The sequence below is a fragment of the Copadichromis virginalis genome, linkage group LG10 (assembly GCF_057382275.1).
Source record: "Copadichromis virginalis isolate Kocher_CV1m ecotype Utaka linkage group LG10, C_Virginalis_male_GT1.1, whole genome shotgun sequence".
NCBI classification, from domain to species: Eukaryota; Metazoa; Chordata; class Actinopteri; order Cichliformes; family Cichlidae; genus Copadichromis; species Copadichromis virginalis.
This window is the reverse complement of record NC_140627.1, coordinates 30,425,824-30,453,311: the sequence shown is the minus strand read 5'-3', so window position 1 is coordinate 30,453,311 and position 27,488 is coordinate 30,425,824. Positions and strand designations below refer to the sequence as shown.

The window sequence follows — 27,488 nt, the reverse complement described above, 5'->3', positions numbered from 1 at the left end:
GATTTTTTGGTGACAACTTTTGAAATACTCAGACACGTTTTGTTCAAAAAATCTCCTGCCTGAGAGACTGGGCAAAACAAACATTTAAATCAAATTTTTAGAAAGCATCTTACCAAAAGCAGCTTTCTTGCATTTTTCAAGTTTATTATAAAATATATGAATTTATATTCAGTTTTACTTTGTAAATATTTACAGTACATTACAGTGACTGGGGTGATGTTTTAATCTGCTATCTAAATCCTGTGTCTCTCAGGGCACGGTGCCCAAACACATGCATGTTAGGCTAACTGGTGATTCTAAATTGGCTGTAGGTGTGAATGTAAGCATAAATGATTGTCTGCCTATCTGTGTTGACTGACTGCTGATATTTTCACGGGATGCCCTGCCTTTCATATACCAACAGCTGGGACCACACGAGCGCCACCTTCAGTGTTGAACCTTATAAGACTATTTTTTAAGTAGTTTCACTATTTTCATCTGTGAACTACTGATATCACATCTGATAATTTAGGGTTTTGTGTTTGCAAGAGATAGAAAATAATAATAATATTGCAGCTTGCTGCCATTTGAGCATGTCAGAGTGAAAACAGTTAACTGCATTTTAAGAAATCTTTTTTGTGTTTATGTATTTCTCATTTGATTACAACTTATTGGAGTTGGCACCATTTTTTGCAAACTACATAAACATGTCGGAACATGCAGCCTATTCAAAGTGAATGAGAGGTGTTATCAGGTGTAAATAGCAATTTCCAGCATGATTTTCTTGGTTCATTTGTGTTAGACTTTAATCAGTGCATCTTTTTTAATCTATGCACGATTTTGAGAACCTCAAAACCCAAAACAATGATGGGTTTCTTTATCTTCTGGATTTTCACGTCTCCAGCAGTGCAACTTAACTATAGTCTTTAGGCTTCAGTTCTCTTAAGTTATGTAGGAAAACATGACAAAGTTGACCAATCAATGAATTATTCAGAATAGAGAACTATCAAAATACATTAAAAATACAATTTGTCACTACATATGTTGCTTGAGCAAACATTTCACTGGAGCAGAACTTCTGCTCAGATGTACTGGGTGGACTGTTAGTCACTATACTGCACCACAGCATACTGCACTGGAGCGTGGTCCAGACCTGTTATAATCACTGCGGATGTATTAAATTGTGTTTATTTATTCAGAATGTGCTGTTGCACTTGCAAATGGGTGTTGTCAGAGTCTCAGTGGGAGAGGTAATTCTAACTGCTAAAGCCATAATCCAGACAGAAATGACTGCTTGGAATAAATCAGCTCAACTTGTTAGTGCACCTTCTGTACGAAGTGGGAAAACAAAAGACAACACAGCAACTGGATGAAAAGATTGGTAGATATACAAGGGTCTCACATGAGGACCAAATACGAAACACACCCTCTCCTGTCCTAAAAAATGTCATCCCTTTGTTTCTTTTTCCCAGCATATTTTTCTAACCGAGTGGTTTTAATAAAGTTCAATTCAATTTTATTTATATAGCGCCAAATCGCACGAACAGTCACCTCAAAGCTCTTTACATTGTAAGGTAAAGACCTTACTGGGACCAGTTGGAGGTGAGGGGAAGGAGACAGGCCAAAAGATATGCTGTGGCAGAGAGTGGAAATTTGATTCTGAGTTTAAAAGAGAAGCAGTGAAGAGAAGCCAATAGAGGTCCTTTAATTGTGTACATGTTTCTGCTAAACAGCCTGTGAACTTTGCTTCTGGTGCAGATTTTGCATGTGTGCATGTAGCAGGTATTACCAAGTGTCCACTTTTAGACTTTGCCGTTGTTTCTGAATGAAGATATATAAATTGTTGTTAGGCAACAACTGATTTCTAAATTGCATTCTGGGTAATCTTTTCTCTCCAAATGGATTGCTTACTCACTTTGGTGAATTTAAACTGTACTCCATGTCAACTAAAAACCTAAACACATAAAACATGTAGTACCAGAAAGTCTGCCGCCTGCCTAGTCCTCATATTCATATGCAGTTACCTGTTTAGAGATAATATAATAAACATGATAAATGTTCAAAATAAAAATACTGGCTATTGATGACTGCATATTTCCTACTGAGGTGTTGGCTTAGTAGTGGGGCACTTTGTGTATATTTGAGTCCAACAATAAAAGTGTGTTTGCTTATTGATGTGACCGTTAACCAGACACCAGAGAAACTGTACATTGTGACAATTCCCATCCGTAACCTTCATAGATAAGCGAACTGGCTGCCTAAAGTTTTTAGGGTGAGAGAAGAAGAGAGCCAATGTGTGTGCATGTGTGTGTGTGTGTGTGTGTGTGCGTGCACCTGCATCAGCCCTCTGCTGGTTCGTGCAGAAAGAAAGCTGCAGTCTGATTTGCTCTTGTTTGGATCTGACACAGGGAAACAGCGCAGGAAAATGAGGCCTCGCATTTCTTAATTATTTAAATCAAACAATTAACTACGGCTGTCCTGGGAAAAGCGCTTTTATCCGCTCATCCAAAACAACAACAGCATCCAGGGTGGAGTCTGGAGGAGGACAGATCACATGGAAAACAGCAGCCAATAGAGGAAAACACAGTCATTTTGCTGTAGTTTTGAATTATTAAAACAACTATTTTAGACTGCACAGGTGCTCTCCAGCTTGCATGCTTAGACTAAGCTCCTAAAAAAGCACCACAGATTTCTCCAAATCTCAGCATCCTTTAAATTTCTCTTTCAAAACACCACAGAGCTTTTTTCCATCCAGTAAATTTTACAATACCGTAGATGTTAAATGAACCTTCATACATTCTGCAGTAACATCTCCCCGAAGTACTCTTTATCACTCTTTATCTTGCAAACATATGGTGTAATGTTGTGAAGGCTGGTCAAAACAAAAGGCTAGACATGCTATAATATATGAATATTTTAGTGATTCAAAGAAATAAACATTAAATAGGGAAAAAATTAAAAGAAATTAAGTCACCTTAAACAACACATCCCTGGTTCCCTGTCTCTAAAGGACTATATAAGGTTATTCTAATAATATTAAAGCTTGTAATTTTTGTTCTGCGTGTATAATTTCGTCGCTTTGTCTCAGGAAAACTTGATACACTGTTCACATTGATTACACGGTCAATTATATATAATTTATAGGCCTCAACTGGAGAGCCGCTTGACGATTAAACTTTGATGAGACCATGTACTACATTCTTTGTTATAGACCAACATGCCAGCCACTGTCTGGTAGGCAAAGAATATCTATAAATATTGACAAATGCACAATACAGAAGTTGATTTTTCTCCTTCTGAACTTAAAATACAGGGATGATACGTCAATATTCTGGTGAAACACTTCAGATGCTTTGACAACATTCAAATGGTAGCAGTAAACATACTAAAATTTATGTTTTCTGTTGCAGCCAATATACAGTAAGTAAAGTTAAACAGTTTGAAAATGCAAACAGAGCAAACCTGCAAATATGAAAAAAAAAATTGTTTTTAGCTTTTAGGACTTTATGCAGTATTCCTGTTTTCCTCCAGCAAGGTAGATTTCTGTGACAGAAGATGTGACTTGATGCAGCAGTAAGTAGGCATGCTGTGTAATGTGCACGTCTGTTCCTTATAAAAGAAGGAAAATCAATCTAAAATACTGCAACTTCAAGGTATCACTGTTTCTTTGCACATTTATAATCCATGTTTCTGAAATAAGTTCAGGACCTCAAAGACATAAAACTTTTCATTAGAACCCAGGGTGATGAAATTCTTGCATTATCACACTTCGGATTAGATCAAAAGTGTGATATTTTTATATCCAGTCATAAACTATCTGTTTTTCATTTTTCTGGTGACCCACTGGATTTCTCCACTGAGGGGCCCCCAGGGGTCCCCAAGCCCTGGGTTAAGATCCTGCAGCTTTAAAGTCCTGGATTGGGTTGCTCCGAGGGGATCGGGCCCGAGATGCTGTTGTACAACAGAGAAAAGCAGCTTCTTAACAAACACGCTCCAAAATCAATAGTATCATAACAGCTGATATTTATTATTCATTAATAACGCATTTGCAGACCCAAACCACCTGCTGATCAGAGGACAGGGGGAAATAATATAAACACAGACACACAGAGAGAGGATTTCATGCAAATTTAGATTTTAACTGACTGAATTTTTTTTATGTTTTCAGATTAATATGCAGTCGCGCATACAATCTTATGCTTACAGAGTTTTTGTGGTTCTAGTCATGCTGTGCTTTATGAGAACACAATGAAGATTGGGGCTGTGCACATGTAGCAGATTTATACGCTTTTTTCCAGGTAAATTACTGGTTTTGCTGTATTAGGTATTCTGTGAACAATATTTACTGCATTCTGGTTTATTTCAGAACTATTTCAGTGCTTTTGTATCTGTGATTTCACTTAATTTATATTGTGAATGACGTCCATGAGTATTCTGGGAAGCACTGCCTATAATTATAAATGAAACATATTAGACTGTTATTATTCTTAATAATTTTACAGTTAATTTAAAAAAACATGCTGTTTTTTCTCATATTTTTCCAAATACGGTTTATAATAAAATATTTTTTTAATCACAATTCGACTGTCTATTTTAAATGTTTTCTTCTAATAACACTCCTTTAAAATGGAAATAATATTTTTCTTTTCAATCTTTATCCAGAAGAGTAAATATAGTTCTTACTATAAATGCTGATGATATGAGTACCTGCACTAAATTTGGCATTTTAATTGGAACATTCACATTTCTGCTGTCACGCTGTATCATTAACGCACAGTGGATTTCTTTTCCCCCCTAATATATATACTTTCAAACACCTGCCATTTTTGTTCTTATAAAAGAAAAGTGTATCATTAGTAATTATATATTTATGGTGAGGACTTTATTTTCTAAAACTGTGCAAATGTGGGGTCAGTCGTTTTAAACTCGTTAATTTTTGTTCAGTTCGACGAAGATAAAGATCCATATGTTATGAATAAATGCATGCAACATTTTGCCTGCTAAAATGTATTGTTGCCAATAATTTCACTTTACATCTAAATCTGCATCTTGGGAAATTGAATTCACGAAAGCAAAGCTAAAAATCAGCTGACTAATATTTGTAGAATCTTTTCTTTTTAATTATCGGGCATGAAATCGTTTACCTCATGTTTTAAGTTTCTTTCATACCATCAGGGACAATAATCAGCTTCTCACAAGTTGTGACAGTTAAGAGATATTTCATTTAGTTCTGTTTTCTTTTTTTAGTTCTCGTTGATTTTTTTTTTCTGTTTTTAAAGTTTTCTGACTTTAAGAAGCAGACTTTTCAATTCTCTTAGTTTTCTTTGCATTTTTTTACTCGGAGAGAAACGTCTGATAGGACTAAAAGCATCAGATGAGGGGCCTGTCTGCGCGGTCCTTTATGCGATAGAGCCGTGCAGTCTTCATACCCAGCAAAGTTGATCAATATTAGAGTCACTCAAGTATCAAATCCTATTCATCATCGCTGGGAAGCAGCTTTTAGACGGACCTCCCTCACCTCCAGGCTTCTCCTGTTTCAGAGCAGCAGCTGCTCGCCTCTCGGCGCAAACACACGGACTGTATCCAAGAAACAGAAACACAGACAGACTGCTGTCCCGAGCTCGCATTACACAGATCCATTAAATCTATCTTTTTTAAACACCTCTATCAACGAACACAAACCCTGGCGTGGTGTGACGAAGATAATCAGATATTTTGCTTCAAACGCACAATTAAAAAATCACCAAAATCTATTCTCAGGGGGTGTGATGCTCGCTAAAAATGGAATCAGTAGTTTTTCTGATTGGGTTGAGAGACAAAATCCTGCTCACCGTCTTTTTCAAATCCCCAAAAGAAAGGCTTTCAGAAGTTCAAGTAAAACGTGCACGGTTTATTTCAGCTTCTGTCGCTTACACAGACACATTTAAAACACACTTTCACATATGAAATATGTTTTTTTCTTCTTCTTCTCCAAAATAAATTAAATTCAAATAAATACGGAAATGCAAAGAGAAAAAAATAAAACAAACAAGCAAAAAATAAATAAATAATTAAATGACGTTTTCTCAGAAGCGTTGACAAAATATGTATAAATAAGGCCGACAGTTCCCTTCATCAGAATGTCTACTGTACAAAGTGCTCTCCACAAAGGTGTCAGTGCACGAATAATAATAATAATAATAATTCATGAGGACACAAAGAGGGGGGGATCAACCACTTCTGAATAATAACAATATTAATTTGATTGTCAGAGCATCATTGCAGTGAACTTGAACATACAACAGGTTTACACATCAGTGAGTCTTCTAGGCCTAATTCACCATCAACCCAGTGGCAGAGGAACAAAGAAAATAATAAAAGAAAATCACATTAAAATCAAACCAATTTTTTTTATCCTACTAGAGTTTTTTTTTTGTTGTTGTTTATATGTGTGTGTGTGTTTTTAAATCACCATAAACGTGCCAACACTTGCGTAATGAGGTAGACACACAGCTATACCGTGTGAATGTGTGTACTCGTGCGCGTGTTCGTGTGTGTGTGTGTGTGTGTTTCTTCTTATTGCAATGCATTCACTTTGGGGGGGCGGATTGTTTCCATACTTCTGGAGCCACAAAGAAAACACCCATGTCCTCCTTCTCCTCCCCCCTTTTATTTTACGAGTAAACCATGCAACGGATTACAGGAGTTACTGCGCCTCACAAATTAGCCACAGACCAAAGGACGCTTTTAACGCGTTTGGTCGGATCTCGTCTCCAAAACCTCTTGAATTTCGTAAAGAAACAAACACCTGGGAGAAAAGACAGCGAAAAAAATCAATACATTTAAATGAGCTTTTTTCCCCCGACACACACAGAGGTGCAATATATTCACAAATATGTACACTGATAAATATAAAAAGCTATTCCGGCTAATGAGGATAATAATAATTATTCCTCGATTCCCGTCATTATTATTCTTAATTTTTTGTACAATAATTGCCTTGTGAATGAACGGGACGGAGCATTGTTCCCTCCTCTTTCCCCCTACGATGCTGATCACTTTCTCCCACATCTCAAGGGAGCAATGGGCTCCTCTTGTGGAGAAGCATAAAGATTTAAGAGTCTCGAGTTTTTGGACAGGGTCTCAGTCTTTTTTGTTAATTTTATTTTCTCTCCCAGTCCCCATGCTCCGTCTCCACTGTCAGAATAAAAAAAGGTACACCGTTGTATCCACTTCGTTTTTTTTCTGGATGGATGAGGCTGAATTTATTAGAACACGTCCGGGTTTATACTGACAGAACAAGTCACCAGCTGTCTCACATCCAAACCTAAATGTGTATCTAAAATACTGAAAGACCCCGTCGAGCGCTTTCTTTGCGCTGAATACTTTGTGTGAAGTCGTTTCCATATCTGCAGACACACGGCTGTGGATTCTGCTCCACTGTAACGAAGAAAAATCACGCATGCACACACACACATACGCGCATTTCGTCCATTCTTTAGTCAGAAAACGTGATTTTTCTTCTGTAAAATAAACAAGTAGCATTTTCAATGCCATACCATTTATTAATTATTAAAGCAAAAACCATTTGATGAGATTTTTTTTTTCAATGACCGTAGTCTGCTGTAACACTTTGATGAGCACCTATATGATCTGTGAGATGACTGTTTTCTTATTGAGCGCGCACCTATGGGGCCCGGGTGGCTGTCAGACAGGATCTGCCCAGGTAATAAAGGCACGACGGTGTACCTTGTATTTTTCTGACAGTGTGGTGCAGCAGCAGCAGCTTGTCTCTGGTTTGTCTTTTTGGAAACGGGGCAGAGACCCGCGGCTTCGCTGGCCTTAGTGCGTCGCAGAAAACTTCATTCGTTTCTGCTTTTGCCTCTGATTGCAAAACCAAACCCGGACCACGTTCTTTTTCAGGTCCAGTTTCTCGGCGATTGCGGCGATCTTCTCGGATGAGGGCCTCGGCTGCACGGCGAAATAAGCCTCCAGAGAGCGCTTCTCGGGTGCAGCGATAGAAGTGCGTTTCCTTTTTTTGTCCCCCCCGTTAAAGAGCTCCGGCTTGGTCATCTTCTCCCTCTGTGCCCGCTCGGCCTCCTCCAGCCAGGCCTCCAGGATCGGCTTCAGGGCAACCATGTTGTTGTGCGACAGCGTCAGGGACTCGAACCTGCAGATGGTGCTCTGGCTAAGACACCCGACCCCGGGGATCTTAAGGTTGGCCAGGGCAGCCCCCACGTCCGCCTGAGTCACCCCAAGTTTGATCCGCCTTTGTTTGAACCTTTCCGCAAAAGACTCCAACTCCCGGGGATCAGGCTCCGCGTCTGCGCCGGCGGTCCCCAGGGAAGCGTGGGATCCCAGTCCGTGGGGGTGCATGTTCATGGATTGCGGGTGGTGGTGGTGGTGGTGCTGCATGTGGTTGATGGCCGACATGTGGGCGTGAGCCGTGTGCGAGGCCGTGGAACAGACGTCTGAGCCGGGCATTCCTCCGAGAGAAATACCGGGCGTGAGGTGGTCCAGCAGGTCGCCCTCCAGGCCCTGCGCCGGCTGGTGATGCGCCGGGTGATGGTGGGAGGTGAGCACCGAAGGGTGGTGCAGGTGTGCGGAGGAGGAGGTCGGGGTGCAGGTCATGCTGGTCATTGTGGTCATGGTGTGGTAGGTGGCGTCTGGCTTGAACGGGTGACTTTTCTGTGCCACGATGTCCACGGCGGCCAGAGCCTCGGCTCTCTGCAGCAGCGTCTCATCAAAGCCGGCGAAGATGTTGCCCTGGAGCTGCGAGGGGAGTAGAGGGAGGCCGGTTAGAGGAAAGCTTCTCAGCAACAAAACCTGACAGCTTCGTCAAAGCATCCACCTCGACTCCAGCTAATTACATCACATTTATTTAAACGTTAAAATAACAATTCATGAAGTGCAAACTATTAAATAAAATGACAAATCTGTGGAAACTTTTCTATGGTAACCCACTGATATTTTTCAGAATTTGGACTGTTTCACAAATACTTTTCTGCTTTTCCAGGTTAACATTTAAACTGCAATATTAATCAGTTAAATGTATCTGTGCATTATTTACAGTATATAAGCAAATGTCACAACATTACAAAAGACGAAAATTTTATGCGCGCAAGGTGAACTGGACTTTGTTTCATTAGCTCTCAAAACAAACGCAGTCGACCTCGACGTGGACACAGCTGGATGTGCCCGGTGCCTCGAAAGTGTGTCAGCGTGGAAGGATATTCATTTAAAATTAATATTTACGATCTCCTGAATAATTTCTGCGGACAATGAAATGAAACGGCTGTGAGTTTGAATATGAATGGGACAATATGAGATAACACGCGCTCGGAGATTCCACGCAGGCTTTTCATTCGTCCTCTCCCTCCTTCATCTTTTATCGTCGTTCGTTTGAAACAGAATCCCTCACACTTTCTCAAAACACCAGATCTGGCTTCGGCAGAGGCGCATTTTTTGCGTCTGCGGGCACCACGGTTGGCTTGGTTTTTTTGTTTTGTTTTATTTTGTTTTTGTGCTGCTAGTACTCCCCGGTTTGACCTGTTATATCACTGTCTCCACTCTCTTTACACGGGTTTCGTTTCACATTTCATCGAGCGCTGTCATTCGATGCTATAATATTGAACTTTATCCTCACTCCACCGTTCAAACAAGACGCATATCCTGGTCTCAAAGTAGAAAGACTTTAGCTGCCAGAATGTGGGGCTGTTATTATTATGTTGTTTTATTAAATTAAATAATTTTATATTGCATTACATGAATAGAAATCAAGAATAAACTAAAGACGTTTTCTACATTGTCAGAGGGGACTGGAAGTTTTGTAAGAGCTGCGGGAAGTCACGAGTGAATTCTGGACTCACCGACGGTGTGGGAAGGCAGGCTCTGCGGATGGCCTCGGAGCTGGAGTGCAGAGGAGTGTATTTGGGTTCGTGCAGGATGGGGTGCATACTGAAAGGCTGCTTGCTGTTCATCGACATCATGATTGCAGAAGTGAGGGGGGGTCGCTGTCCGTCTTCCTCGTTCCACTCCGTTTTGATGGTTTTTCTCAAAAGAAACGCCTCTGAGAGGAAGAAAACGTGCCTGCCACGTGCAGATAACTTGGAAAAAAAAATTTTTTTTTCTTTATCGGGTTTTTGTAGATGTAGTCAGACTCAGTAAAAAAAAATATACAGAACGTGACAATCAGAGGTAACTCCGGGACACCTGCGGATCTTCTGCCTCCTGTAAACGACTTCTATAATAAAGATGCTCCTTGCCTCCAGCGCCTATATTGGACCACTGCCTCCCAGGCTCTTCCTCATTGGAGGATCCTAACTCCCTCCCCCTGGACGTCTCCACCAACCACGTGAACATAGTCGTCTTTAGCCACGCCTCCAAGCGTGCTTGGCTCGCTGGCAAGGACGGTTTGTGGTTTCACTGCTAAAAAATCTTCGTAGAAACATCTAAAAATCGATACCTGCAAGAAAAATGTGGGTTCGGTGACATGAAGTTGTCACGAGACCACCAGGAATAACGTGGTTATTGATGCCTGCATCAATTATCTTTGCAAACGTGGGTTTCAGAGTCACGGTGATCTAATGATTCCTGGATTGCTAATGCTTAAATGCAGAATTTGAGCCTGTGCGCCAGGAAAACTGTTTAAAGCATATCAATGCCTTCATGACACCCGTAGCCGCACTGTGGAGGCTTACATTTGTCCCCAGACAGCATTTCATCCTAAACTACCAACACATCTTTGTAACAGTGCTGCAGATCTTTCAAAGTAAAACGGCTGAGCAAGGAGACCATGTGTTTTTTCAGGTTATTATTTTCATGCAGCATATAACCTACTAATCACAAACAGCAAGTGTGGATATGAAAAGCAATATTTGGGCTTGGGTGACGATTTCAGTTGCCCGGTCAGCTGGCAGAGAGGGAGGGCTGGTTCAGAGACAGGGAGATTCAGTTGAGATTACGGGCGTGCAGGAATTCCTCTACCTCACCCTTATCCTCGTTCGTAGCAATTAATAAATCAATTAATCATGCTTCACTTACTCTGTGGCTGTACTAGTGGACATCATGTTCCTGATCGCGCAAGAAAACCCACTCACACCTCCGTTAATTAAAGAATAAACAGTCCTGAACGGGAACTAAAGAGCGCAAACACCAGACGATGAAATATTTACACGTGAACCGAGCTGGGGTCAGCGGGGCACAGCTTGTCAATCAAAAGTGGAAGGGGGGATTTCCGGCAGACGGAATGATTATCGCGAGGGTGACAGAGTGGGCAGGGGGCTCACTATCCCGAGCGCTGTGTCTGCTGCTCTCACACCTGCACTAATAAGATGAGCACCTGTAAAAATTAAAAATAAACTTATTTGCAACAAGTAGCAACAACTGTGGCATTTATTTTATTGAAGCGTTTACTTCAAACAGAATGTAACAAATGAAATATTACTAAATAAATCTGGGAGAAAAACACCGCTTTTCAAACAGCATAGCGCACATTATTCCCTGGTTTTAACTAATTAATCTGGCAAAATCCCGCATAATTCCGACCGTCGGCGTTTGCGAAGAAGTTGATTTAAAGCGGGCAAATGCCTGAATTGAAACAGATCAAAGGAAACCTGAGAAGAGACGAAGGTAGAGGGACCTGAATTAGCACGAATCCATGCATGAAAAAGCATTCATTCATTTATTCATTCATTCATTCATGTAAAAACCTCAGGAATTATCGGGGTCTTGTGTAATGAAAAACAAAACTGAAGGTATTTCGAGATTCACGCGTTATTAATCATGTCCATGCAGCTCACGGGACCAACTAACACACAGAGGACTGAGTTTAACTTCATTACTTCATTGCAGTTTTAGATTTATAACAAAGTTACTCTTGTTACTCTTATTGTGAGTTTGTGTTTTCAGTGAGGAGTTTCAGGTGCATAAACTAAATAATTCATCCAGTCAGGAGCATTTTCTCCGTTTTGTTGCTTTGTTGATTATATATTTGCTCAAATAAAATATTATACTATGCAACCTTAATTGGAGTAAATTCTGTTTATTTTGTATTTCCCACTGTATTGTTACTGAACATTAACAACATTAAAGTTGTGATACTGTTTTGTGGCAAACACTCATTTTCATTTACTTTTCCATATCAAATTAGTTTTAATCTTCTTTCATCATTATTGAATTAGTCTTAAGTGAAATCACTCATCACACCTTTAAGGAGGTTTTCACGTTTTGTTTTGTTTTTCACCATCACCTGGGTCTGCAGTTGTGATAAGTAGAATCATAATTTCTTATCCAATGCTTGATCATTTGATCAATAACTTAATGTTTCTTCACAGATGTTTCAGAAAAAGTAAATAAAGGTCTTGTTTTCTCCCGCTTTCCTCACTGCACCGTTTATTTGTGTTTCCTGCTGCAATTAATTTAAGTGTGGAAAGATAAATCTTTAAGTGCTGAATCATAACTTGATGGCTGATTTGTTTTAATCAATCCTGGTGATATCAAATTTTGAACTGCCATAATTAACACCATTAATTATTTATTCTTTATCTGTTTTTAAGGAAAGGCCAATCATCACTTCATCTGACGTGGCACAAACACCATGAAGTGTTTTAATCAAGTGATTTAGTGAAGTGAAGCTTTCTTATGGAAAAATCTGTTCCCTATAATATGTAAAGTGCAATACATGCAGTACATTCAAGTTGTTTTTTCCATATATTTATCTGAAACTGGACTCAAACTTCAGCTCAAGAACATCAACATGTAGTCCAGTATCATGAATGTAAAGATAATGTAAAGAAGTGTAAAGATGGTGCTTTTGAAGTTCAGCTCATCTCAGCTTTCCAGCTGTTCATCTTTGCACAAACTCATAGATGACTGATGGTTTCTATTTTTTCCAGACTTGGGGAGTCCATTCTTTTTCTCGTGGGCACTGCATTCTCATCACTGTTTTTGCATCTTCGCTACCCATTAAACACAAACAAGCCAAAGGCATTTTGAACACTGTCGGAATGAATTCCAATTAAAATTATTAATCAAAGTCATTCCAGTAATGCATTTTTCTCTCCCCAGGTGCGTCCTCTGTAAAACCCTTTAGAGAAATCTGTTTTTAATTACAGGAATCAAATACAGAATACTCAAATTATTTGGATAAATACTGCAAGCACGAAGCAAGCAAGAAGTGAGCAAATGAAGCAGTGATAAAAGCAAATACATGAAGTAAATTAGACCCGAAAGAGTGCAGGAAGAAACAGGAAAGATGAAGCAGGGTAAAATGGCTTTGAGGCTAAAGTTAGGATTAGAAGTGAGGATATGATTTACTAGAGGAAACAGATGAAGACTCTTTAGAGAATAATAACTAAGAATGAAAACCTGATATTATGCATGTTTCCCTCTGCTTTTGATCAGTACAGCTTTTTGATCAAGCTCGCTTTTATTGTTTCTGCCCTATGAACAATACTTTTAAAAGAAACTTAAAACCTGCAATAATTATAATAGGGTTTTGTTTTGGGGGTTTTTGCCATTTAAAAATGGCACCATCAAAACTGAAACCTAATGTGCTGTGTTGATTCCTGTCTTTGTGTTTTTTCAGAGTAAAACTTAAGATGTGCATCACCCCGGCCTCAGTCTTGCTCCAGCTGTAACTCTGCCTCTCAGTCTGCAGCCCTGGCTGAAACTCCAGCTCTGACTCACCTGCCTACAAAAAGAGCAGCAGTGTCAGTGACGGCCAGCAGGAAACCTGAGTGAGGGCTATTGTCCTGCTGTAGATGCGGCCCTCCAGAGGGTCCCCGGCACCCGCTCATAAAATATACATCACCTGACTCCACTGGGACAGCAGTAGGGAGGACAGTCCGCTGGGAAGAACAAAATGCAGGGAGTCCAGCTGGGGTGGGAGGGAGGAGAGAAAGCAAGAGAATGAAAGCATAGAGTGAGAGCTCTGGAAATAGAAGCTAGGAAGGACGAAAGACGGTGCCAGCTTTAAAGAAAGTCAAACTCGGATGTTTAAAGTCTAAACCCAACACAATTTGAAAAAGAAGCCATCAATTTTACTCAAATTTACCACGTATGTTTTATCTTTAATTTTTAGCCTGAACTTTACAAGCATTCACTTTTACTCATTCAAATCGCTGCCTGAACTGTTTGCTCATTAACTGAATATCTAATAAGCTAATTATATGGCAGCAATTCGCTTCATTCAGGCATGGTCAAGATGACATGATGTTCAAACTGAGCATCAGAATGCTGAAAAAAGCTTGTCATGGTTGTCTGTGTTAAACAAGGTGATCTGAATATTTTGAAACCAATGATCTGCTGGGATTTTAAGGATCTATGGAGAATGGTCAGAGAAAGAAAAAATATCCAATGAGTGGCAGATCTTTGGACGATAACACTGGTGTCAACTACGAACAGGAAGCTGAAGCTACAGTTTACACAGACTCAGCAAAAGTGGGCAGAAACTGGGCAAAGATCTGCTATGAAATTCGAGTTGTACATTCATCTAAAAGACATGAAAGCATGGCTTCATCCTGCTTTGTTTCAACTGTTCAGCCTGGTGATGGCATAATGTTTCAGCGGATATTTTCTTGCCACACTTTTGGCCAACTGTGCATGGTTTAAACACCAAAGACTGCCTGAGTGTTTTGGTGACTGTGACCATGCCTTTATAATCACCGTGAACCCATCTTCTGATGCCTGCTTTCAGCATGATGATGGACCCTATCACAAATCTCAAATGATTTCAAACTGGTTTGGCCTCTAAGAGTTACCAGATCTCAATCCAATGGGGCACCTGATATAACAAGAGATTTGCATCATGAATGTGCAGTCGACAAAACTTTGAGGACCTTCTTGAATCTGTTTCACCAAAAAATTAAGGTAGTTCTGCAGATAAAAAGGGGTCCAACCCAATACCAGCAAGGTGTACCCAATAAAATATTGTCCAAGTTTACATTAGTGGTACTTAAAACTTGGCTTTAGAGCATCTTTCATGTTTAGTTTTTGCCAATAAAGTTCAGCTACAGGATATTGTAGCTGAACTTTACATGTGTGTCCATCGCATGAGTGGTATTTGTGTCAGCCTATTTTAGACACATGAACAGTTCACATTTTTGTATGTGAAACAAATAAGTCCGTGTGTGTTCAGAGTGCAGGAGAGACTCTGAGGGATCAAACGTCCGGCAAAGCTTTCAGCGAGCAGAACATGGCTGCCACACGGTGTATTTCTGCCACATTTAGCAAATGGACACTAAAGTGCAGCCTTCCGCCAACATCCACCACAGCCTGAACACACACCTCCTCAAATTGTTCCCTCCTCCTGCCTTTGCCTCCTCCTGTCCTTCCCTTCTTTGCTGTTCACTCTTGTCTCCCTTTCCTTTCCCTTTATGCTTCTTCTACCTTTGAATTATTGATATTGAGTAAAATCTGACGTTGTAAACTTTGCGACGATTCACCAAATCGGCCTCCGTTTCTCACCGTGGGGGCCCGCCAAAGGGTAGGCGGTGTCTAACCACACACTTTTAATGTAATTGCCTGTAGGGTTCCTTTTAAATATTTCATTGTCTGCCAGTACAAATTAAAGACATGAGGCTGGAAGAAAAGGTTAGTAGGTTCGCTTGGGGAGAGATTCTCTGCACTTTACCTGTGCCTGCAGGTTTAGAAAAGGGCCTCGCCTCTCATCACTCTCATTTCTTAAAAGAAACAGACTGAGAGAGTGTGGTCTTCTGTCCTTCTGCTTCAATTACCTTTAAGTAATCTGACTATACACTCAAAAGCTGTGCATGTACATCCGGTTGGCCATGTGCTGTGCAGCATGATAGCAAAACAGCTAGCTAAAATAGCTACATAATAGTCGATATGCTGCTGTGTGCATGAGCTTTTTTACAAACATTAATTTATTAGAGACTACGGCTAGTAAACCTTAATTTATTAGCCATAGATTTTACATAACTTGTATGAATCTACCTACAACAGACACACCATATTCACGTGCTTAATTTTCTTTTTTCTTTTTACTGTACCACAGAGCTTTGAATAAATTAAAAAATACTTACAGAGGTGTCTAACAGAACAAGATTAGATATTCGGAGCCATTCGTTTAGCTAGAAACCTTCAAAGTCCTGAATACTTTGCTGGTACACCTGTGTCGAAATCATCTATACGCAGACACATTTTGACATCACAAAACACACCTTTTCAACTGGACACAGGGTGAATCTCAGAACCTATAAGTCATGTTTCCATCACTGCTCACTGAAGCTGGAGACAGAGTCATTTGGACAGTAGTTTACATACTCGCATCATGGGCATGAATGTCATGGTAATTTTAGGCCTTTAATCATTTCTTTGAACTGTTCAGTTTCCAGGGTGGACTGATTGAACAGCATGCCTCTTCACTGACATCTAAAACAAGAAGTGGTCTCTTATGGGGATCCTCTGGGATCAGGACTGTCCAGTTACCCATTGTGGGTGTGTCACATCCATCAGCAGGTGATTCATTTGTGTTGCCAGACACCCGTGGAGTGCAGCTAGCTTCCTTAACCAGTAGGTGTGAATCGTGTCTGGACCTGGTGCTGTCCAACTCTTCATGCTCTTTTTCTCACTTCAGACTGTTTTCACTGTGATGTTTACTGGATCCTGTTCAGGGAGGTTGCTGTGGTCTGCTCTTAGATCCACTAGCCACTTAGTATTGTTGTTATATGTTGCATTCTTCTCCCATGTGTTCTTCCAGTATTGCTCGATATGAGAATACGTACTCATATCATTCCTCTGCCACTGAGAGTACATTTTGGATGGTTCAGTGGAGAACATCTGGTTTGTTCTCCTGGCTTTTCTCTGGTATACCTGTTCAGGCGGTTTCTGCAGTTCCAACTGTTGGCTAACTCCCCTCCATGCTACTTTGATCTTGGCCGCTAGTCTCCTTCTCCATGTAGGGTACTCTGGCTATTCATTTTGTACCCAAGGGCCAAGGGTTGAGGTCAGGGTTTTTGGAACACTATTCCATTATTAATGTTCTCAATGTTGGCCTGTTATCCATTCCAAAACCAGTTTTGATGTGTGTTTGGGATCATTGTCCTGTTGGAACATCCGACTGTGTCCAAATTTCAACCAACAAGCTGTTGATTTGAGATGAAATTGAAAAGTTTGAAGGTAGTCTTCCTTCTCCATTATTCCATTCACTGCGACTAATAGCAACAAAACAGCTCCATAGCATGACGCTGCCACCACCATTGTTGATAGGTGGTGCAGTGTTCTTAGGTCTAAAAGCCTCGTCATTAACAACCCCACTTCATGGTAGGCATGAACTTTGGTGGTTCCTGGGTCATTCCTGAAGATCCAAGCCAATTTCCTCTCATCTGAGGGTGACAGTTTGGACCTTCTTCCAGACCTCAGCAAAGTGATGACTTATGTACAAATGTTTTAAATAAAAATCTTAGAATCTACAGTTGTTTAGAAATGCCCCAATGAGGCCTTCCCATCTTCCGTAAACCAATGGTTCCCCTTACATCTTCACACAGTTCCTTGGACTTTCCCATTTTTCTGAGTACTGGTCAGTCATTGAGTGCTGTCAATCAAGTCTACCAGTTGTAGAAGAGGAGGCGACACTGTGTGCAGTGACTGCTGGCCTGAGCGAGTAGCAGCCTTTGGGAAGAGGAGGTCCAGTGACTGTATTGGCTAGAGGAAAGAGCCGGTACCTCACAGACTGACAGCAAGAGTGGTTTGCAGGAGTTAAGTGGAGAGTGTGGGTGGAGATCAGTATGGCAGGAAAGCAGGGAGGTGGAGCAGAGCAAGTAGACTGGCAGCTCAGAGTGAAATCAGAGCACAGGGAGAAACTATAGAGCATGCCCGCTGGAATAAGTCCACTGGCAATACATGAGTCTGGCTATTATTTACATGCAGACTTCTCTTTTGAGTTTGGCTCTCATCTGCATGAATTTAGTTTTTGTTACACTGTGAACTCTTGAGTATCTGCTGACCAGTATTTAATTTCTTTCAGGTTCTTCACGGTCAGGTTTTTGCTGTTAGCTGTCCAAGTTTTGGGGTCCAACCTGCAGAAAAGAGGGTTGGTTCTATCATCTCTGCTTGTGCCTGCTTGCTTCAATGATAGTTATGCTGTTTATATCGTCTTCTGAGATTGGTCTCACCACATGTAGCACTGGTTCATTATCTCCACCTCTTAATGAATGCATCTCTCTTATCTCGTCTTCTAATCTGTTGTTCTGCCTGTCCACGTGCTGAAACCAGGCTGCTGATCAAAACAGGACAGAAGAGAGACGGGGAAGAGAAAAGCAGCGAGCAAGACACAAACAGAGGGAATGACAGTATGAAAGAAAGACAGATAGTAAATGAGACAGAGAAAGAGAGAAGACATATTTTGGATCAATAGATTAACTGAGTGCTCATGTATTATGCATCTGAGCCCTGCAGCACTTGCACATAAAGGGAATGTTGGGCAGGATTGGCGTGTAAAAGCTTTATAACCGCGGGCCTGTTTACTGAGTGTACAAGGGGACCACCGTCAAGACGAACTGAACCAAGCAGAGTCAAACTGAGACAAAGATAGTTCTGCTTCGATCCACACAATACGCACCAAAGCTTAATCCCAAAAAGCATTATGCTGACATTTATGTGCAAAATGACTTCTGCTGGGGTCTTACAGTCATGATCCTGGGTCGGTGACCCAGTGTTTTTGGTTATGTACTTTTACTTTTGATAGTTTTGTATTATGACTGTTGTTTTGGGTTTCCTAGGGTTTAGTTGTGTTCCCTCTGTTTGGTGTCTTCCCTGCTTGTGTATCCCCTTAGTGCTGTCGGTCTCTGTGTTTAGTCCACGTCTCTGAGTCTGTGTCATTACGTGTATGTGTTTCCTGTTTTACTTTGAAGGTCTCTGTCTTATGTCAGTGGGTTCTATTTATGTTTCCCCTGCCTCGTCAGCTGTTATGTCTCCGAGGTGTGTTTCCCTCCTGTTTTCCCATCCCCTGATTACTGGTGTATGTATTCATAGTGTGTGTTCACCCGTCCTTGTTGCTGGTTCGTCTGTGTTGTTCCCCTCGGTCTCCGACCGTCTCTCCGTATATTTCCCCGTACCTCCCTGCATCTTGGTTCCTAGTTAGTCCTGTTAGTTTTTCCAGTTTAGGTTTTCTTAGTTCATGCTCACCCTCGCCATTTCTGTTTGTATCCACCTTTGTTCAATAAATACTCACCTGCACCAGAGCTGCCGCATTTTGGGTCCTTTCTACAAACTCCACACGTCTGCCACACCGGACGTGACATGTGAATGTGCTTCGGCTTCCTGCCACAGTCCAAAGACTGTGCATAGGTGGATGGATACATGGGTGGAGGGATGAATGGGTGGGTGGATGGCCCAGGAGAGCAGCAGAGAGATCAAGCATCAATGGCAACAGGCATAACACTGGTTCAACTGTCAGATGCAACATACAGGGAGGAGCTGGCATGGAGGTGGGTTGCAAAGCGTCTTGCAAATACATAGCTGTGGGCAGACTACAGCAGCCTAAAAAAACTTTGCCAGCTGGTTGTGTATAATTATATCGGAGCCGTTAGCTGATATCAGCTGGCTCTAAGATCACCATAGACCTGTACTACAAAGCAGGATTTCATTTATCCAGCTAACATTAGAGCTATAGAAAGGTGCTTCACTACTTACTGTGGTAGAGTACCAGGGTAACTTGTGCTGTGAATCTAACCTGCTCTAGAGCTGTTTAGGTTGCAGATTAAAGATCAGCTGGTATGACTTAACCGTACACTGACCAGTAGGTTAGTCAGTGGTGACTGTTATAGAAAATAGAACATTTTGTTAATATTTCAAAAAGGAAGTGGGTCTAAAATATATTAGTGGATGAACATCAAGAATAAATATAGATTCTTAGACTACTTGCAAATGTAATATAAAGCAAGTAGAAATAGGTGGTCTGTTTTAGGGTCACATATTAAAGCTGATAAAACAATAAAGTTGTTGTAAAATTGTTTGCAACCAGCAGGAAAATATCAAGTGATAAATGTCTAAGTCTAAATCTGAATTCTGTTCTGGTATTTATTCTTTCCTCTCAGACGTTAAAATCCAACAAGGCAGCAACTGAAAGAATAAAAAATTAAAACTATAATAATCAATTGAAATCCATCAGATTTTCACGTGTCTTAATGATAGACTTGTGATTTGATAAGAGTGTGAAATGACATTTTTGTTGCCTTTCCTTGCAGACTTCAAATAGGCTCAGCTTTAATAATATAGTTATTATTTGTTTAAAGTGCTCATTTCTGTATGTGGTTTTCCTCTCATATCACTGCTTTATCTTTAGCAGCGGTGTTGGTTTTCAGTTTATCATACTTGCAACGTCTTTATATTTTTTCCTGTAGTATATTTTTCAGCTGCTCTGGTGCCAGTACATTAATCCTTAATTGTGATTGGTCAAATACCCGTCACATCACCTCATTTCCTGTGAACATGCACAGGAGACGCTGACTTAACTTAGCGAACTATTAGCCATCTTTTGTGACTACTTATGCTGACTGCTGATGTTAGGGTGAATCCAGATAATGGAAAGAAACCCTGGGTATGTAAAACTCCTTTTACAGTACACGACCCAGATCTGACTGTGACTGAGCTTGTTTGCCCTGAATGAATATTCTTCACAAATTAGACTTATCCACACATAGAAGGGTAAAAAACAGAGTGGAGATTTTCTAAAGTTACAAATGTGAAATTTTGACTTTTCAAAAATAATGACACAGATGTTCATGTTTACCTCCTGTTGCTTATTAATCTTGTCCTTCCCTGACTGATCACAACTATGTAAAAATAAAATAAAATCACCTGCTTTAATAGTAAAATGTTCATCTGAATCTGCTAAAAAAGAATGCTTGTCTGGACAGACAACTTTCCTGTATCGGTGTGGATCTAATCTGAGAGTCAGGAAAGTGTCACACAGACACACTAAATACCATATTAATTACTCTGATTGGGTCAACTTGGACAGGCTAATGGTTCATTGTCATACAGGTTGAAGGATTTCTTCTAACTTCTTGTAAGAATAGAGAATAACAAGAGTTTTAAGCTCGCTGTTAAATCCTGGGAATCAGTGTCTGTGAAACTTCAGTGTGAGCTTTAGTGTGAGTTTTACAAAACTTTAGTCAAACTAATTCAAGGGTAAAAATGACATAACAAGTGACATAAGAGACTTTATCGGTTTCAGTAAGACAGAGCGTTGACTTTTTAAAGAGACTATTTTTCTTGTAGTTTCTAGTTCTATGTTTTGGTTTGCTTTTGATTTAAGTTGTCCAGTTTTGGCGATATCAAGTGTAGAGATGTCTTCTTTCTCTTGACCATAAAAACCATGTGACTGTTGCCTTGCAGTTATCAAAGCACCAAATTCATGCTTGGCAATAATGTGTAATTTCAGAAATAATGACCTGGGACTATTTTCTTTCTACTAAACTACTCCAGCACTACTTTGGGGTCCCATTAAAAGCATCATCTGACACTGGCCTTTAAATCACCCGGCTGGTTCCTCTCTGTTCCTCTCCCTTTGCCTGAGTGAAGTATTGCTCACAGAAAAAAAAAAAAAAAAACGGCATCCCAACAATTCACAGAGGCCCAGGCATCAAACAGTTCAACCGTCTGAGCGTTTCCCAAGAGGCCCACCAAACTAATTTCCATGCAAACAAAATCCTCTTCACTTCTCTCCCCTGTACTACAAGAATAGAGAGGAGTTGAACAAAGGGAAAACAAGTAAACAAACAAAATGATGTATGAACATGTCACTGTGATGAGTATGTATGTAAATTAAAATTAATCTTCCTCTCATTTCTTTTTTTTAATTTATGTCTCTGGTGTTTGGGACAAGCGGGATAAGCAAGAAAAGACATGGTGATACTCAGAAGAGATGTGTGTCAAAGCTATTTGGAGATCTTGCTGTCTGGATGCTTTCTTTCAACTCTGCTCCCAAATGTAAAGATGAAGACAACGAAACAATCTCTGAATGGATAAACGACAAGAGTGCAAAGTCAAGATGATAAGAAAGAAGCCATTGTGGGAAATTTGTGCCTGTTGACTCGCTACTAGCAGAGGGTAATTTGTATGAGTTCAGAAATATGGTGCAGTGAAAAAGTCTTGAACAGTCCTCATTTTTTTACAATTTCCTTCCAAGGAGCCAGATGGTCATCATGTACATTTTTTTATTAAAAATGAGCATTCTCCAGGCTTTCTGAAGGTATTTCAAAGTCTTTCTTGCTCATTTTTAAGTCAAGTCTTTGTGTCATATGCTGTGGGAGTGTCTGGTCGGGTGTGGTCCAGGTTCCTGTTGTCCGTCCCCTGGGGTGGAGTTGGCCAGTTCATCACCTGCTTCCATTTTCCGGGGCTCCATCTAGAGGGTTTTTAAGCCAGCACTGCCTGCCACTCCTGCCAGTTCGTCCTGCTACCACCCGTGATTCATCACCCGTCGTACTCATCAGCAGCGCTGGTTCTGTTTCCATCCCGTTCTCCAGTCTGCCTAGAACCCTAGGACCACACACTCATCTTCTCCTCAGCCTGCCCTCCAGCCCGTACTTCAACTTCCCTGGACACCTCGGAACCTGGACCAGCTTCCCCACACTCTCAACCATCCCTGGGACGCTCCCACGGCAACCCCTTCCCCGCCTAATAGCCGGTGTTTTCAAGTAAGCACAAGACTCTCCACTAGTACCACTCACCTCTGCCCTTTAATTGTTTCCCATTCAGTAAAACCTTTCTCCTGTGTTTGCAGAAGTTCCCGCCCGTGTTCTCCTTGTGTTCTACGTCCGTTTCTCCGCCCTCGGGCCTTTGTTACTAGCACCTCTCTCCAAATCACAATCATGATTCTTTCTTTTGTTCATTAAAATAAAAACACCAAAGATAACAGTTTGACAGACATGTTCACTAAAAACTTGGCACATCTCAGCATGGTGTGCAGTGTGTGCTTAAAATTTTGAGGAAACTGACAAAAAGAAAACTGAAGGTCTGAAAGTCATGTCCTTAGAAACCGGATGCAGAACTTCAGAGATGCATCCGGTCCTTCAGTTCATCCATCTACTGTTCACTGACACCCCATCAGAAGTGGTCTCAATGCAAGGAAGCCTCTCAAGAAGCAAACGTAAGGGAAACAGTGGTAACAGTATACATATAGTATATGTATTAAAGTTGTCCTGCACCTGGGAGATTTTGAAAGAACTGAAAGTGAGGCTTTAGCAGTGCCATTATTCTTTAGCCACCAAATTGTGCAGTCAACATTCATTTCAGAAAAATATATTAATGCAAATATCATTCTATTGTAAACGAAGTGAATGTTTCTGCAGTGCTTTTTCACCAGGACCTATCTAATCCCCCAAAAAATAAACTGATAAAGCTTTGAACCAGGAAACTCAGCCTTGGTAATCATGGTTCACATGCCATCAGATCAAACAGTTTGCTGATGGTATTGATTTTTTACGCTGTTTTTCCATTTGTTTGGTTCCTTCATTGTGTTGCGTGGTTGCAGAGTTTTAGCACGGAAGCGTACAGAAAATGCATCCAAGCATTCCAATAAAAGTGCATGTGCATCGGACAACTTTGATCATGGATGAAAAGCATCAAAGATGCCATGTCTGTTTTCCTTCCTTGGGACTGAAGCCTAAATGTGATCATGATCTGATAATGTTTTTGGCAGCCTGCTGTATGTTTTATTTTGCTGCAGGTCCAGACAAAGAAGTTTGCCCCAACCTTGTTTCAAAATGTGCCATTTCGTCAACGCTACATGGCTTGTAGTATTAATCAAGATGGTAGGAAATCAGGGTTATAGAGGCTACAAGAACTTAATATGGAAAAAAAACATTTCCAAAGGGAGAGTGAAAGAAAGACAGAAAAGCAATGAGATTAATCTCAGATCTGGACTCTTCTTCAGTTATTCAGTGAAATATTAATAGCTATTGCCAGGGGCCAATTGTGTTTATATCCTATGATTTAGATGCTTTAGTTGCTCATTGGCTGATCAAACTGTGTGTATTCACTGTGGAGGCAGTTTGTGGGTTCAGTTTGCCCTGTTACTTCCTATGTAAGTGTATGAAAGTAGACAAGAGACATGTGGCCCTGGTTTTTTAATCATAGAAAGCAACATTATGTTACATGTAAACAAATGTATCTGCTAATGGAACATGCATGTGTTGGATATAAATAAATTTCACATGGTTTTTTTTTAACATATATTTTAACTCAAATATTTTCTCGACTTAACCAAGAAACCTTTCTTTGCTTATACGTCACTAAACTGTAACTGGAAGCTTAGAACAATAGAAAACAAAACTCTGTCACGAAACCTTTCTGGCTGAAAACCCTGAAGGCAAACGCGTCCCAGTAGCAAAAGATCTCTTCCTGAATCCAGTATTTAGGACGATGTCACTCCACATGCTCCAGCCTTGTGTTACGTTTGGGCTTAATTGATATTAAACATTAAATCTTTCAGTTAAAATTTCAGTGTTGCACTGACACTGATCGCAATCCATACGGACAGTCATGAACCCAGGAGCATGACTCTGTGACTTTACATGTGACATTATTTGTTTTTACATATAAAATTCAGAGTAAAATAAAATGAACGTATTCCCATAGGTGAAAAGTAACAAAGTACAAATGCTTTCTTACTGAAAATTAATATTGATGTTGGGTTTTGTGTGTGTGTGTGTGTGTGTGTGTGTGTGTGTGTGTGTGTGTGTGTGTGTGTGTGTGTGTGTTGGTTTATTGAACCCTTTAATAATTATAGATATGAGTCTTAATTTGTATCATATTTGCTACATCTGCATTTTTTTTTATTGCTTAAAAATCGAATTTAGGTTTCTGGGGGGGAAATACAGTAGAAGTCCAAAAAACTCTGATATGATCACATTTGGTGTTACATGGTTATCTGTACTTTACTTGGTGATTTATTTTATTGAAACCTTTTTTTTTGTCTCACCCTAAAAAGTACACATATTTCAAAACAAATATGTGTACTTTTTTCTCCTTATATTTTCAAAAAAGATTCTTTACTTGAATTTTAATGCACAAGAGAGGAGTTAGAATTTGAATCTAAATGGAGGAAATAAGTAGACGACCCTATTATTGTATCTAAAAAAGTCTGTATGAAATCTATATTGGAGATTATGTATTGGAATTTCAGGAGCGGGACCACGCCTCCAAACGAGCTCCTTCCGGTTGTCATCTATATAGGTTCCCCCCAGTTCTGCAAACTGTTCATTCTCATTTACGTGCCCCACCCTCCCTCCTTGTTCTCAATTCTTTAACTTCTTCACTCCTATTTAGTACATGGGGATCTGCCAGGCCCTGGAGCCGTCGCCAGTCCTCTTCGAGGCCTTCCCCAAACCGCAGCTCAATTCATGTCCAAGCATTCACCTTTACCTACTAAAACGCTGTCAAACCTAAAAGAAGGATGTGGGCCCAGCTAGTGAAATAAACGGTCTTGGGTTAACGCAGACCAGGACGATCCAAAACATTTTGCAGATGTGCAGGTGCAAATGTTCATAAGCAGTAGTCGCTCTACTTAGCATTAAGATAGCACTTAATTTCCATTTCCAAGCTCCAACGGCATGCATTGTGGTTCTTTTTTTTAACATGCTGTAATGCTTTGTATCTTGTTTTAATATAAGCAATGCCCTAAAAATATCAGCTCACAATTTGCCGGGCAACAAATATGTGTCGTTCAGAAAAGAATCACTCTCAGGCTGACCAAGATTTCAATGGGTATGTAAAGCTTAGGATGAGGAAGTTTTCATAACAAGTTATCCAAACTATGGACTAGCATATTAATGATTAAGCTCATGTTGTGGATGGATCATCTCGTTTGGTCTGAATTTAACATCTTTATCCTGCCATGTGATTGGATTTTCCTCTGCCCATTAGGGACCCTCACAATGGTTTTTGTTGAGGGGTAAAAAGCTAACGTTCATCCTTCATATTTCCTCTGCTAGCATTGTAGGTAGCCATTCTATGCCAGCTAGCCAAACTTTAGTAATTTGCTCATTTAGTTTTCGTTCTTCATTTATGAAGGCGCTGATAATCAGTGACAGAGCTGTACATTTTATATGTTTTTAACAGTATATCATCTTTACACTCCAACTTCTGTGTGAGGACTTCTTTGGAAGACACCTAAATGCAGAACTCAGAAATAAACTAAAAGGCAGCTTTACTGCTTACCTCAAGATTAGAAATACAAATGAGGAGACACCTGAGGAACACAGCTGAACAGAATCTATCTAATGAGGCACAGAAAGCCAAACTGAACATAACTCACACAGGACAAGGATCTATCAAAATAAGACAGGAGGTAACAAACACTGAGACCAGAACTAAGACGTATGAACTTGACATAACTAAACAAGGGCACGAATACAAAAACACAGAAAGGTAAATAAAGAGACAAGACTGACTTCCACAAGCACAACACACAGAGAAGAGGCAGACTGGACACAAAAGGGAATAAACATCATCTAAGGAGGAATATAGGACTAGAAGCAAAGATTAAAAAAAACAACAACAACTCAGAAGCACTAAGAAATAATATCATATCAAAAAGAATCTATCCTGATTCCGCAAAACTCAAAAATCACACTCACTGGGTGTACGCTGTGACAAAGGAGGGGGTGCACTGAGAACCATATAAATGAATGAATATACTGTATGTGTCAGATGTGGGAGTGGGTATTCAGGTCTCACATACACCTCAGGGCTCCAGCTGGTGCAGGACGGTGGGGGTCTTTGTGTCCCATGTACTCCCCTCTATCACTTGTCTTCACCCAATATCTACACACACACACACACACACACACACACACACACACACACACATATAAACATCAACCACCCTCCCCAATCCCTCCCCTGTAACGCTCTAACAGGATTAGAAGACGGAAGGTGCTCGCTCAGCAGACCTCACGACGTATGCGTATGCGAAAGACAGCACGCGATAGAGGTGGTCTGTTGGTGTGTGTGTGTGTGAATGACAGAGGGGGAAAGAGACTAGGGCTTAGTGAGAAACGGACCTCTTTCATGTACGTAGTTCTGATGGGCCCCAAAAGCTTTGCGACGGTGGCCCCAAGGGACAAAAGACACAACTGGGGGTCTCTATGTGCTTTTGTATTTGACTATATGTCTGTGTGTATGTCCGGGAAATAAACTCAGTATTACTTTGTACATTTATGTGGCACATTTTAAGAAATTAAAACTGTTTAAATTACATATATGGACCTGGTATGGAGTCACTATGTAAACAAAAAACAAGATTTAATCATAATTAAATGATTTTACTGTCAATGCACAGCTACCATACCCAGTATGCACAGACAGTAATATTCAGTTTAAAAAACGCTGGAATTTAATGTGAAAGTCAATTTTACAGAACTCATTTGGACATGTTGATTTAAAGAAAAAAATTTGTTTGATTGGCTCAGTAATTTTTTCTTTGTATAAAAAAGAAGTGCAAGAGAGAAAAGAAATCATTTTTACATTTAAAAACATTTGAAGTGCCTGAGATGTTTTAC

The 27,488-nt window shown here is 40.3% G+C and overlaps 1 protein-coding gene across 1 annotated transcript; it reads right to left on the bottom strand.

The window, feature by feature from the left end:
• Window positions 1–5,858: 5,858 nt before the first annotated feature.
• pou4f4 (POU class 4 homeobox 4) lies at window positions 5,859–10,177 on the bottom strand. The gene is made up of 2 exons (XM_085471017.1): window positions 9,828–10,177; window positions 5,859–8,730 (listed from the first exon to the last, which is right to left on the bottom strand). The coding sequence occupies exons 1-2, from the start codon at window positions 9,945–9,947 to the stop codon at window positions 7,801–7,803; spliced, it is 1,050 nt and encodes a 349-aa protein (XP_085327143.1). The 5' UTR covers window positions 9,948–10,177; the 3' UTR covers window positions 5,859–7,800.
• Window positions 10,178–27,488: the final 17,311 nt, after the last annotated feature.

Bases quoted from the DNA above. Each gene is read 5' to 3' on its own strand.
- pou4f4 (XM_085471017.1), bottom strand. From the start codon at position 9,947: ATGATGTCGATGAACAGCAAGCAGCCTTTCAGTATGCACCCCATCCTG. The intron at 8,731-9,827 runs GTGAGTCCAGAA...CTCCCCTCGCAG, and splicing joins CCTGCCTTCCCACACCGTCG to CTCCAGGGCAACATCTTCGC.